This window comes from Tribolium castaneum, chromosome 8 (genome assembly GCF_031307605.1).
Source record: "Tribolium castaneum strain GA2 chromosome 8, icTriCast1.1, whole genome shotgun sequence".
NCBI classification, from domain to species: domain Eukaryota; kingdom Metazoa; phylum Arthropoda; class Insecta; order Coleoptera; family Tenebrionidae; genus Tribolium; species Tribolium castaneum.
The window spans coordinates 7,327,213-7,340,836 of NC_087401.1; the positions used below are offsets into that span (position 1 = coordinate 7,327,213).

At 32.1% G+C, this 13,624-nt stretch overlaps 2 protein-coding genes across 3 annotated transcripts; one reads left to right on the forward strand and one right to left on the reverse strand.

The window, feature by feature from the left end:
- Positions 1 to 1,300: 1,300 nt before the first annotated feature.
- Positions 1,301 to 4,051, forward strand: LOC659209 (farnesol dehydrogenase). The gene is made up of 4 exons (XM_965536.4): positions 1,301 to 1,508; positions 1,997 to 2,458; positions 2,505 to 2,660; positions 2,706 to 4,051. Exons 1-4 carry the CDS (start codon positions 1,401 to 1,403, stop codon positions 2,745 to 2,747), a joined length of 768 nt encoding a protein of 255 aa, XP_970629.1. The 5' UTR covers positions 1,301 to 1,400; the 3' UTR covers positions 2,748 to 4,051.
- Positions 4,010 to 13,055, reverse strand: LOC659281 (probable cytochrome P450 6a20). Of its 2 annotated transcripts, XM_064358254.1 has the most exons (4): positions 11,969 to 13,055; positions 4,448 to 4,524; positions 4,273 to 4,404; positions 4,010 to 4,222 (listed from the first exon to the last, which is right to left on the reverse strand). In XM_064358254.1, the coding sequence occupies exons 1-4, from the start codon at positions 13,011 to 13,013 to the stop codon at positions 4,205 to 4,207; spliced, it is 1,272 nt and encodes a 423-aa protein (XP_064214324.1). In that variant the 5' UTR covers positions 13,014 to 13,055; the 3' UTR covers positions 4,010 to 4,204. The 2 variants fall into 2 exon arrangements, with proteins under 2 accessions (XP_064214324.1, XP_970699.3); XM_965606.4 differs by having other exon boundaries at positions 4,273 to 4,524; positions 11,969 to 13,054.
- Between the last annotated feature and the right edge of the window lie 569 nt (positions 13,056 to 13,624).

Genomic DNA, 13,624 nt, shown 5'->3' on the forward strand with positions numbered 1-13,624 from the left:
TTGCATTTCCTTTTTCTCGATTATGTTGGGCATTAGAGATTGAATTCTCACAGATAGGTTCTCTGTGCTCCGAGAAAAAAGTTTGAGAGAACTCAGATATGTGTCAAGTATCAAACAAAGATGTGGTTCTGGCTCTAGAGGTTTAGTTCTTGTTCGGTTTTACATCATTTGCTCTAAATTATCCGTCAATTTTAAATTCTGTGCACCCTTATGCTATTCAAGTATCAATATGGAGACAAATTACAAAAACAATTTTAACTTGTGAATTTATTCATACACTTAAAATGCCATTCCTGTTATCATAATACTTTAATACGTTTATCTAACCTACCTGCCCGATGGGAACCAATTTGACTATAGAATTAGGATTACCGAGTTTGGGACGATATGGTACAGTACTTCAAGAGAAATAGTGAAGATTGACTAAAGCAACATTTCATTGCAACGATACGGTTGGGAACAGAAAATGATTAGTCTGCAGTAAAATGCAAATTTGGGTTTCTGCGGGTAAAGATGTTTATTGCTCATTTCGTCTCATTTTTCAAAACAGATGTTGTTGTAATCACAGCAGGTAACGATTCAAATATAATTGGTATAAACCAAAAAAGGTATTTCTGAAAACTAGTACTACTATACAAAAATTAATTAGATATATTTATTTTATATATACAATTAATTTACAATAAATTAGCTATACAATAAAAATTGCACACTAATCATTTTCTGTTTCAACTGTATTGTTGCAATGAAATATTGCTTTAGCCAATCTTCACTATTTCCCTTGGAGTACTGTATTTTTATGGTACCTGTCACGGTCCTGCCCCTTCAAATTAGAGTCGATGCGTTTTGGTTTGGTTTTGTCCCTAGCTGTACACGTACGGTAAACATCTTAAATGAATCATTTAGGAGTCTTAAATTGGTCGCACTTGTACAGGTACTTAAAAATAATTTTATTTGATGCAGGAGCTTGACAATAACGAGTATACATTTTGTACAAGTTTGTTTTAGTGTATTATAATTTTTGGTGGTCAATAAGAATTAACAACTTGCTGGAACCTTTTGTATATCGGTAGAGAACGTTCCAATCTTCACTAGTCTAAAAAAATTAGAAGCCGCTTCCGTCATTTTTTAACTTTCTAAATTCCTAAATCCATCTCTGCATTCGATGCAGGATTATTCAAATAATAAATAAATAGTTTCCTAAATTTAACCGGTTAATAATTACACCGTCGTAATATAGACACGAACCACAAACTCAATATTATCATTAATTTAGCCTTGAAACCGCATTTTGGCAAAGTGCCTAAGTAATGTAATGGGAGTCTTATTCTCATAAAACCAAGGTTACTACCAGTTTAGATTATCAATTCGAGCGAGTATCATCTTGTTACACAGTCAAAATGGTTCTTTCACTATGCAGATGGGAGGGCAAAGTGGCTGTAGTGACCGGTGCAAGTTCAGGAATCGGTGCTGCAATTGCTGACGCTTTGGTAGAAAACGGTCTCATCGTAAGTAGAAATAATTTTTTTACAGTAAACTACGGATATCTCAAAGTTACGATACGAAACTATCCTCGATAGTTCCATTAACGTCGCCAGAGGCGCCCCGTTTTTCCATTACCGTCTTTTCACAGCAAGGAATTTATAAAAATAGTTGTAATTATTAAATAACGGTTAGCACAAGGCGGATAAAAAAAATACAGGCAAATAGAGCATTAAAGTCTCAATAGTCGGAGATATAAATAATGGAAAAATTTTACAGCGTTGGGCAAAAGTCTGGGCCTAAGCGTTTTGTACCTTACGAAAAAACTAATTAGTACATCATTAACTACTTTGAAAATGTGATAATTTTTTTAAATTGTTTTTTCCGAAATTATTTTGGTTTTTGAGTTATTATTTTTTTTAAACAGCCCTCTATTATGGCAATTTTTTGGTAAAAGGTTATGATCTAAAAATAAATTATGGTCCTCTGTATACTAAACTAACAAATCTTTAAGGTTGCTGGATTTGCTCGTCGCTCTGAACTGATCGAAGCGCGGGCCAAAAATCTCGAAGGAAAAAAAGGGAAACTCCACGCTGTTAAAACTGACATGAGCAAAGAAGATGAAATCATCAAAGCTTTCAAATGGGTTGAAGACAACCTCGGACATGTCCACATCTTAATAAACAATGCTGGTGTTTCTAAGGAAAGTTTCTTAGCAAACGGAGATGCTGAGGCTTGGAGGAACACTTTTGATGTTAACGTAATAGGATTATGTATTGCCACAAGAGAAGCTGTGAAATCAATGACAGCAAACAACATAAATGGGCATATTATTCACATTAATAGCATTGCAGGGCATAAAGTTGTGAATTTTCCCGGGATTAATGTCTACTCAGCCAGCAAATATGCAGTCGCAGCTTTAGCTGAGACTTTGAGGCACGAGTTTCTCGCTCTGGGGTCGAAAATCAAAATTACGGTATTTACAATGTTTTGTCAAAAATCAAAGTGATAAATTTTTATAGAGCATTAGTCCTGGATTGGTTATAAGTGAAATGACAACTCTTAGTACAGGATACAGTCCCGAACGATTGGAAATGCTGAAAAGTCTACCAATACTAAAGTCTGAAGACATTGCAGATGCAGTATGCTATGTATTGTCCACACCTGAAACTGTCCAGGTAAACACTTTAGAAAATTTTAATTTTTTTAATTTCTATTTGTAGATAAACGAACTGACAATCACTCCAGTCGGCGAAAAACTTTGAAGAATGTTTTAATTTTTTAACAGTACGATTCACATAACACTACGAGCCTACATTTACATCTGCATTTGCCCGTCAGTTTCACAGTGAATGACTCTGTACAGGTGTCTGGAAAGTCGTGCTCCTCATTAAAGGGGAGTAATTGGGTAGTCCCTTAGGGTATCAAAAAAATGTTTAAAAGAAATACACATGCTCCATCAGAGCCTAAACAATTTATGAAAAAAGGCAACATCGCTCAAAAATACACGTAAAAACAGAAATTAAATATTATAATGAAAGTCTTGGATACAATTAAAAGGTGTTAAACACATTTAATTTCTAATATTTAAATCCATGGTTACGCCGTTGTGGTATTGTTAGTCGGATTAGTTCGACCATGACTGTAATTTATATTTATGTTGTTGAATACAACGGAGCGTAGAACAGCTTTATTATTTAAAGTATTTACAAATAATCAATGCACTAAAAAAATATAACAAATGCTCATTTGGCATGCACTGTTTGTAATGTTTCTTGAGCACTAGCACTAGTAGCACTAGCTACTAGCAGCATGAATTCGGTTCACCAATTCCTCTCAAGTTCTTCTTCTAAAATTGCTTCTTCTGCAGCAACGTTTTTCGTACCTCTGGGCCGACCAAGTTCCCTTGGTAAAAGATCCAAACGACCCGTTTATCGCATTATATGGTGCAGTCTATGAAAAAAGTTTTCGTCTGGATACCTTCGATTTGGGGTATCATATGTCATATTGACGAGCGGCTTCACTTGAAGTTCCAGCATATTCACCAAACAGCGAGTCCAAGTCACAATATTCATTGTAGGAAAACATTTGAATCTTTTACTAACACTTTTTGAAACTGAAAAACTACCGCTGAAAAATGAAATAAAAATTTTAATGACAATATAAGCAATCACTGTAACCACGGTTTCATCTGAACAACAATGGTTTGTGCCAAGTGTTACCAGATTTATCATCATTGTTGACTCAAAAATGTTGTTAACATTTCTAAAAGAATTTGAAAATTTTATATGCAATATCATTTATATCACAAATGAATTTGAATCCGAAGGGGCATTTTTGGCAAAGAATTTTTATTCTTTGCTTCATCATATCTTCAACAATAAAAGTCTTAGGTTTTTTTTAACATTTTTCTTGTTGTCTACGACTTTCCGGACACTCCGTACACTGTATTGTTATTATTTCTCAACCTGCTTGTGGAAACAGTGCTTGAAGCTTGTTGTATTTCTTACTTAATAAAACAAAAAAATGGAAAAATTACTATGTATTTATTAATATAGATTTAAACAATTTTTCTAGTTTATCTTTTGTATATCTAACAGAACATCACCTTTGGGTGCAACCACCAACGTGTCTGTTCTAATTTCCAAGGGAACTTTGGTTTTTTCATTTAGAGTAAATTTGTATTTTTCCAACAAAGCAGCTAGACCAAATTTAATCTGCATCAAAGCAAACCGTTTTCCTACAACGTAATTTTGAACGAAATAGTTACAATTTTACCAACTGCGGTACCAATACATATTCTTGGACCTTCTCCGAATGGTAAGTATGCATAAGGGTGCCGCATTTTTTTGTTTTCTTTACTGAATCTATCTGGGTCAAATTTTTGCGGATTTGGATAAATTTCCTCGTCATGGTGGATACCTAAAATTGAGATCAAGGCAAAAATGCCTTTTTTAATAGTTACATCTTCGCCAGGTATCGTGTAGTCTTTAGTACATCGTCGCACTACATACAAAAACGGTGGATATTTTCTCATAGTTTCTGCAAAATCAAAATCAGGTCTTTGTTAATTGAATTATTCGTACAAAAGAGATTTCAATAAAAAACATTACGACTATTTTTTTGAAATAATGGAAAGTATGAATTGGAATAATATCTACCCAGAAATTGATGTTTACAAGAAATACAGTGTAAGTTGAATTAATAAAGCCTTTGATAAATGTTTTCCCATGAAAAGAATAAAATAAAAAAATAGCCATAATGGATTTAATAATGACTGGAGATATGACAGTAACATTCTTAGCTAAACCATGTTCTATTGACCTAAATTTTCGTAACCAATACAGACATTACAAACAAGTATATTCACAAATGATAATTAATAAAAGACGTACTATGACAATAGAGGGTGAGTCATTGATATGGGCGTGCTCGATTGCGTCTACACCGTCAATGATATAAGTGAGTCAAAGGGCGCTGCAAATGGGAGGCCATTTTCTAAAATCATTTTGCTCTATACAGAATGTTCCATTATTACAGTGCAGTCTATAATATAGTTTTTTAAATGGCACCTCCTGTGTATTTATACATATTTAAATTTGCACTTTCTTAGGCTTCACAAATTTATTTAGTTTTTACAATTCGCCTTAACCATTCAGAAGTTATTTATTTTTTTCTACAATTTAGTACGTCTGCAGGCACATTATTAAAAAATCGCAGTATGCTCGATTTTTGGGATATCAAGTTGGGATCGTCCATTTCTACTGTAGCATCTCCTTGCTGAGACAAATTCATTTTAGGAAATTTTGGAGAACCATAACTTAATTTATTTAAATAGCACCCCCTGTATTTTATTACTGGTTCCTATTTATTGTTTCATTTTATATGTCTTTTACCTCTAAGTTTTTTCCTAAAAATTGATAGTTTGAAAGATAATTCGGTTTTTCTGAAGAATGCATACAAGATATCTTGAATATTAACGTAGCGTGCCATGAGAGTAATAAAAAACAATAACTTCTGTTGACTATGATATTTTCGAACATCTTATATTAATCTTATTTTATAACTAAAAACAATATAAATACAGTTATGTGATATTTTTATATACTTTTGATAAAAATTATATTTAAAATATTTAAAAGTAATTGGCCATGGAAAAATTAGTTCACCGAAAAGATGTGAATAACTTAATTAATTATTTAAAAAATCATGAAATTACAAATACTTGTTAAGTAATACATTTTCTCTTATAGGTATGTTGTTCCATAGATACGAGTAGAGGTAGTACAGCTTTATTCTACAAGTGGTTACTATGGTACATTATTCCATTTAGTTAAGGACTGTTTTTTTTATAAACAATTGTCAGTGTCATAATCACTAAATCAGGTATAAAAGTAGTTTATATGGCCTTAAAAGGGAAAATTGAAAAATTAGATTTACATTACGTACCCGGATTTGGGGTGAGCAATACACCTAGCTATACAGGGTGCTCAAAAACTGGCGCACCAACTCAGAGAAGCAAGTGCAGATTACGGGAAAAATGTTGAAAAAATTCCAAAAGTTATATTTTAAAAAATCTGGAGCTACAAACTTATTGTGTTAACTTCTTTAGTTTTCATTATTTTTTAATATTCTTATGTTTTATACCAGGTAATCTTTTCGTAACAAAACGATGAATAATTATTTTAAAATTTACTATCAAATTTTAGCAGTTTTTTTAATTAAAAAAAATTAAAATTCATCCAAAAAATCACAATGTGTGGATGTGCCAACACTGGGAATTATTTCTTAGGAAACCGTTTAAAAAATAATTTATTTTTATTGTTGCTCAAATTCTATTGCGATCATGACTCTTAGACAACGTTGCCACATATCATTTACCTAAAATTAGTTATTTATCAATAACTTTAATACAAAGAGTTTTTTTACTATTTTTGCCATTATGTGTAACCACTTCTCTACTAAACACCATTGAGTTGGTGCGCCAGTTTTTGAGCACGCTGTATAAATTTTTTCAATAAAATCCATACACAAAAAATTGATAGAATAAAGTAGCCATATGGTGATTTTTTTATTCTATGGGTGAAAAATTTTAACAAAAATTTCTCGATATACCTATACGAGAAAACGTTGTATTATACACGTACAGAAAAGTTGGCATTACCTGCTCGGGATTCTTTTCTGAAACTCGTGCTCCGCACTCGTTTCACACAGCACTGGTTTCACACAGCACTCGCAGGTAATGAACAACTTTTCTTTACTTGTATAATATACTACTATTTCATAGTTTAAATGAAAATTCAAAATTTTTTTATGGCCTACAATAAAGAAAAAGCGAAATGTTATATATGTTCTAAATATTAAAAAAATGTATTATACAAATAGACATATCAAATCAGGAAAAATAAGCTTTTCAAAAATATCACAGCCTCCTATGATTCATATTTAAAGAAATAAAAATTTATGTTATTACAGTTATTATTACTTTATGTTATTACAGCTAAATGAAAAATCGCTGATAACATTATTACATTTTCTTTAAAAAATGCCCGTATAATGTTTTTGTTTTAAATGGGTATCTCTTATAATAAGGATGTTATGATTTTTTCAAGATTGTGCTAAAATAACAAGTTTTGTTTATAAGTCAAAAACAAAAGACGATAGCGGGATGCAGTTTTGACCAAAATTATTTACTCAAAAAACAGAAATCCAGTCGGTGCTGACAACCTATCAAATTTAGTGATAAAGAAAATATTTCCATTTATATTGTCTCCACTTACGTATTTGATAAATGAATCTTTAATGGGGGGTATCTTTCCTTCTGAATTAAAAATAAGCTGCGTCTAAACTCTCGGCACCGGTATCCACTTCTATCATGAACATTGAAAGTGACGTCACCAAAGACCGGATTTTTTTTATGATTAACCCCTGCTTTCTGCTCACCCAGCGCGACAAACAGCAATATTAACCGGTATTTTTTATGTAAATAATTTATTTTCACTGAGAATTGTGTTGTGAAATCGTGCCTTTGCTAAAGTGGGTATTGTGACTAGAGTTATTTTATTTTCAATTTTTTTTTCTGAATTTAGTGCCATTTGGAAAGATTGTGTCATAAGCAAAGAGAGCGGATGGCTTAAGATGTCATAATTTTTTTTTATTACAGCGCTTGATAAGGCGTCAGGACCAGGACTTAAAGTATAGAGTACTGGAAGTATATACAACTACATGAAGTATAGATCTAGACACATCGGGAAGTGTTGGCAAACATTTGAGAGGTCTCGAAATTATTAGATGTTATTTTGAAGTTACCTATACAGGGTGCTCAAAAACTGGCACATCAACTCAGTGATACGTTGTTGAGGAGCATGTGTAGATTACGGGAAAAATCTTGATAAAAATTCCTAAAGTCATATTTTAAAAAATCTGGAGCTACAAACTTATTTTGTTAACTTCTTCAGTTTTCATTATTTTTTAATGTTTTTATGTTTTACTCTAAGTAATCGTTCACAGCCAACGCTGGGAATTAATTCCTAGGAAACCGTTTCAAAAATAATTTATTTTATTGTTAATCAAATTCTATTGCGATCACGACTATTAGACAACGTTGCCACATATCATTTATTTAAAATTCGTTATTTATCAATAACTTTAATGCAAAAATTTTTTTTACTATTTTTACCTTTATATGTAAGCAATTCTTTACCACACTCCATTGAGTTGGTGCACCGGTTTTTGAGCACCCGGTATATAAACGGACATGTCTAAATTCATCATTAACTCAATGTTAATTCAATGTTGTTTAATTGGAAGGCTACACATAATCCATATTGCCAATGTGGCCAAGTGGAAGAAACTTTTCAACATCTCGTTGATGAATGGCAAATTACAAGTTTTCAAGAAGGCTTCAATGAAATCTATAAACTGTCGCCAGAAGCTAAAACTTGGTTGTCTACCATAAAAGTCTAGTGATTTCTTCTATATACAATGTATTACTGTCCTTTCTTTTCTGTCATACGAATATATATATATATATATATACAGGATGTATCAGAAATACGTGTGTTAATTTTAACACGTAAACACGTAACAAAACTCATCAAATACAACAACTTTCTATATAACATTTTGCAAAATTCTTATTTGTAATTTTCAATGTTTTCCTTCTTTCTTTTGTGCAAACGAGCCGGTCAGTGTTTAATAAATAATTTGTATTAATAGCAACAATTTTCATTGTTGTTTTAAAATGTTTAAATTGTCCGTTTCTATCACAACGAAAATAGTTCGGTTATCTTATTTTTGCACCTATAGGCGGGTACACGTTTCAGTGTGTTATCTTTTTCCCAATTTAAAGTAAATTTGCGAATTTTTAATTGAAAACTTACAAATAGAAAAGATGTTTTATTTGTTGAGCTCTATTACCTGTTAAAATTAAGACACGTATTTCTGATATACCTGTATTTACAATGACTGAGCGACGGATGTACTTGTAAAACGACTTCTGATTAGTGTCTCTGGTTACTTTGAACTCATAGTTATGTCTGGCTTTTTTAATTTACTTAGCAACCCAATTAGATTGCTTTCTGTGTGGTTCATAAGCATCTTCAGAATGGGTCGGACGATATTTTTGCCATAAAAAATTTTTGAGTTTAAGTGCATGAAAAATTGAATAATTCAACCATGGTTTGGAAACATTTACAAATGTTGTCTTGTGATAGGAACATTTAAGCTGAGTTTGAAGTAAACGCTTTTTAAATTTTAACCAATTTTCTTCAATAGTATTAGATATCAACAAAAATTTCCAATCAACCTCAGAGAGCAATAAGCGCATTTTGTCAAAATTAATGAATATTCTTATTACAGAAGATTTTTTATTTAATGAACTGGGTGGAAAACATTGTGTGGAAAAGTGAAGTATTGAATTATCTGATTTTGAAAAAGATGGAAAATGTTTCAAGTGGGTTACTAAGTTATCAGGAGAAGTAAAAATTAGATCAAGTAGTCTAGATGTATGTCCAATTCTGAACCTAGTTGGGGAGTTAATTGTCGTTTGTCGGGCCGGATGTGCAGAGCAGAAATCCGAGATTGAAGACAAATCCCGATCGTTGATGACGTCACTTTCAATGTTCATGACGCTGTCGAGATTGAACTGGATACCGGTACCGGGAGTTTAAACACAGACATAAAAATATCTCTAATTGAACCAGTTTTTAAAAAATGTGACTTTTAATAATGACCAACTAACGACCTATTAGTAAAACCAGAGTTTTTAAAATGGTTTTCTATAAAACATTTCTTTCAGTATATTCTTAGACTTATCAAAAGCTTTTGATTGTGTAAATCATGGTAATTTTCTAAAAAAATTGAAAAGTGCGGTATTAGAGAAATTGCATAGGTGCTCTGTATAGGTATACAGAGCGATTCAGATAAAATAAAGATCCTGACGATCTGGCGATGCAACCCAAAACACACATTTCATTTACGCCTTTGATCCAATTTAAATTATGATTTGCAAGTTGAATCCAAGTTATCAACTTATGTCACTCTGACATTAGCGCAGAGAACCAGAGAACGATCATTATTGCCATTCAATTTTTGCGGAATGATAGAGAAAGTAGAGAAGTCTTTTCGGTGTATAATCTACAATACAAAATGTATGAAAGAATGAAACATTCAAATTCAGTTTTCCTAAGTTCTCATACTACCTGAACATGATAGGGAGAAAATTTATTTTTTCTCAGAATAGAGAAACTGAAGTCTGACTGATTCCTGTTGGTTCTGTGTTATGTAAGCTATTACGAACTTCATTTTCCAAAGTCCTAGCAGTGTGTTTTCTTCTTTTGCAAGAGGCCAATTTCTTCTAAGTTCCCACTCAGGATGTTTATTTTTTTAAATGACTAGCACCGATGTCAAAGCTTGTCAAGCATTGTCAGCAACATAAGATAACTTGGATGGCAAATACAAATCGTAATTAAAATTAGATCAACACGTAAATGGAATTTGTTTATTGGGTTGCATCGCCAGATCGTCAGGCTCTTTATCATATCTGAATCACCCTGTACAATTACACAAAATATACATTTTTATCTCAATGATAAAATTCAGAATGTCGTTATTATAAAGAGCCACATAAAATATGTTTCACCTGGTCTACAAATTAAATCAGGTATTCTACAGGGCAGCATACTTGGACCACTGTTATTCCTTATTTACATTAATGACATGTTGCACATGTTTGACAATAGCTTTGTCAACATTATTAATTATGCCGATGATACCAGTTTACAGATATTCTAACAGAAACTGAGAATACTTTTACAGAAATTCAAACATTGACTAAAAACGACTTGCTAGAACTAAATACGGAAAAAAGTAATTGAATATTATTTCCACATCCACTCAATAAAAATAATTATCCTGATTACATAAACATTAGAAATGTAACTTTTCTCTTAAGGAATATTAATTGATAGAAACCTAAAGTAAAAAACGCACTTAAATAAAATTAGTGCAAAGTTAGCTTCTTCTTGTTATCTGTTAAAAGAGCTAAAAAAATTGTTAAATCAGGAGACCTTGCTAGATGTTTACCATGGCTTCTTATTACTGATTATTGAATTCAATTATTGAACAAGGAATTATTTTTGAGGTAAAACGCAAACAGAAAAAAAATTATATTATAAAAAAGGCCAAATAGCAGCTAGTTTACAAACTATCCAAGAATCTTAGCTAATTTACTTGTAGGACAAAATAGCTCTATAGTTTGTAAACTATCCAAGGCAGTTTGGCTAATATGAAAACCAAACTTTCTCGCAACACAAAATAACCAAACAAACAATTTTTTTCACGAAATCAATTTGTTTTATGCAAAAAAATGTTTGGGTATCCCTAAATGATGTCAAAAGACAGAAATAACTTTTGAGAATGCTATTGGTAAACTTTCAATCTTATATGGATTTCTAGTTTTGTATTTTAGCAACTGTTTATTAAAACCATAGAAATACCAACGTTGCATTTCCTCTAAAAGTTAGTTGTTGTAAATTATTTATTCAAAATTAATAGCTAAATTAAAATTAATACCTTACTTAGCAGTAAGGTATACATACATGAATGTCTTTGTTTTATCCATAAATACGAATCATACTTTGAAACTCATTTAATACACCATCAACATGATATAAGATCAAATGAAATTTTTAATAATTATTATCACAAAACTGCTGTTTTGGAACGAAACTGTACTTTTATCACTGTTTCAAGTTTTACATATAATAGTATTCCCAGTCATATTAAACAACTTAATTTCCACTGTTTCAAAAAAATAGTTAAACAAAAATTAGTCAATGTAGAACAATATAGCTTAAACGACTTTGGTAACAATACATTTTTGTAATTAAAATTTGCATACTTTTTTTTCTTGACTAGTATCATACATTAATATAAATATGTCACTGACAAATAAATATATTATTATTATTGTATTAGAGCTTACCGTCAACAATCTGGTTCAAATATTTCATTTCGGCAATGGCTTCATAACTGTATTTTTGGTGCTTTAGCAAAACTGAAGTGATTTCTCTCCTGACCCGATCTTGTATGTCTAAATTTTGGGCCAGTTCATACAGTGCAAAAGTAAGAGTAGTGGTCGAGGTTTCATAAGCAGCTATAAAAAAGATGAAGCATTGAGCAATAATTTCGTTGATACTCATAGTGTTGGCATTCTTCTGCTCAATGAAAAACTGCATCATATCTTGTCTAAAATAGTCATTTTCTTCCCGATATTTAATATTCTTGGTCACAATTTTAACGAAGAAATCTTCAGTTTCTTTCGGTACAGTTCGCACTTTTAATTTTCTCGCAGTATCGATGTACATAGCTGCCAAAAGCTGCAAACACCATTTGCCTCTTGACCAGACCAAAAATTTGTTAGCGTAAGATTCAAACAAGAGGTGTTCTTCTTTGAAGATATTGCATTCAAGGCCCAAAGTACATGAAGCAATGACGTGGATGGTAAAGCAGGTGAACAGTTTGTGGATGTCGATGGTGTTACGAGAGTGAATTTGTTGAAGCAAATCTTCAATTGATGTATTGAGAGTTTGGAACATCATCTTTAAACTGCTGGGAGTGAACAAAGAGTTGAGCTTTTTCCGCATTGTCACACCCTTAGGACCACCTAAATTTATCAAGTGGCCACTTAACGGGTCATCTTTTTCATTGTAATACAATCCACGATCGTCGAAATGTTCAAAATCTTTGGTCAAAATATTTTTGATGTAGTCCAAGTTGGTGGGAAGATAAACGGGAGTAACAAAAACAAAAATACCGGCATGTTTCCATCCTTTATCCCTTACGTTTCTGTAAAGTCGTTTTAAAATAATTCCACCCTTCTCTTTGTTGATGAGGGGGTTTGGCAAACAGCCAAATGGACAGTAGGGTCGAAGATACGGGATTTGTAGTTTTTCCCAATACTGGAACCTCCAGAAAAAGAAAATTCGTAAAGCCACAAGTAAAACCACACTCAAAACTAGCAAAATCATTTTAGTTTTGCCAACTGGCGTTACCCTTGAACAGTTTCGATAACAATATGATAATTCTTTTGATAATAATGTTTATGGCGAAATAAAGCAACTTTTAATAGCTATTTATTTATTATTTACAAAATTAAACTACTATGGTCCACTTTCACCAAGTCAAGGAAAATGTCATTTTAGGGCAACAAAACCATCCGATCGACTTCTATCGTTAAGGGTTCTGGCGTTCTTGGATTCTTTGTTAACTTGTAATTTTTTGAAATCGAGGCCACAAAAAATTTAATTTGCATCAAACCGAAACGTTTAACCAAAAATTGGTTCAAGTCAAAATTTTTCGAAAAAAAATCGTACCAATTCAACTACGGGGCCCTTCTCCAAATGGTATGTAGGCGTAAGGGTGTCTGAGTTTCTTATTTTCCCTACAGAATCTCTCAGGATCAAACTTTGCAGATTCTTGGTCATGGTGAATTCCAAAAATTGAAATTAAGACAAAAGTGCCTTTCTCGATCACTATACTACTTTACTATACCACTTTGTGGAGTCCTATAATCGTCGCAACACCGTCGTGGCACGAAAAGTACCGGTGGATACTTTCTCAAAGTTTTTAAAACAAAATT

What these genes read in the sequence shown, in the direction of transcription:
- LOC659209 (XM_965536.4), top strand. Translation starts at nt 1,401, where the DNA reads ATGGTTCTTTCACTATGCAGATGGGAGGGCAAAGTGGCTGTAGTGACC. An exon ending in TGGTAGAAAACGGTCTCATC is followed by an intron (nt 1,509 to 1,996) that starts GTAAGTAGAAAT and finishes CAAATCTTTAAG; the next exon opens with GTTGCTGGATTTGCTCGTCG. An exon ending in CCACACCTGAAACTGTCCAG is followed by an intron (nt 2,661 to 2,705) that starts GTAAACACTTTA and finishes TTCTATTTGTAG; the next exon opens with ATAAACGAACTGACAATCAC.
- LOC659281 (XM_965606.4), bottom strand. Translation starts at nt 13,013, where the DNA reads ATGATTTTGCTAGTTTTGAGTGTGGTTTTACTTGTGGCTTTACGAATT. An exon ending in TTTGAACCAGATTGTTGACG is followed by an intron (nt 4,525 to 11,968) that starts GTAAGCTCTAAT and finishes TTGATTTTGCAG; the next exon opens with AAACTATGAGAAAATATCCA. An exon ending in AGGTCCAAGAATATGTATTG is followed by an intron (nt 4,223 to 4,272) that starts GTACCGCAGTTG and finishes ATTACGTTGTAG; the next exon opens with GAAAACGGTTTGCTTTGATG.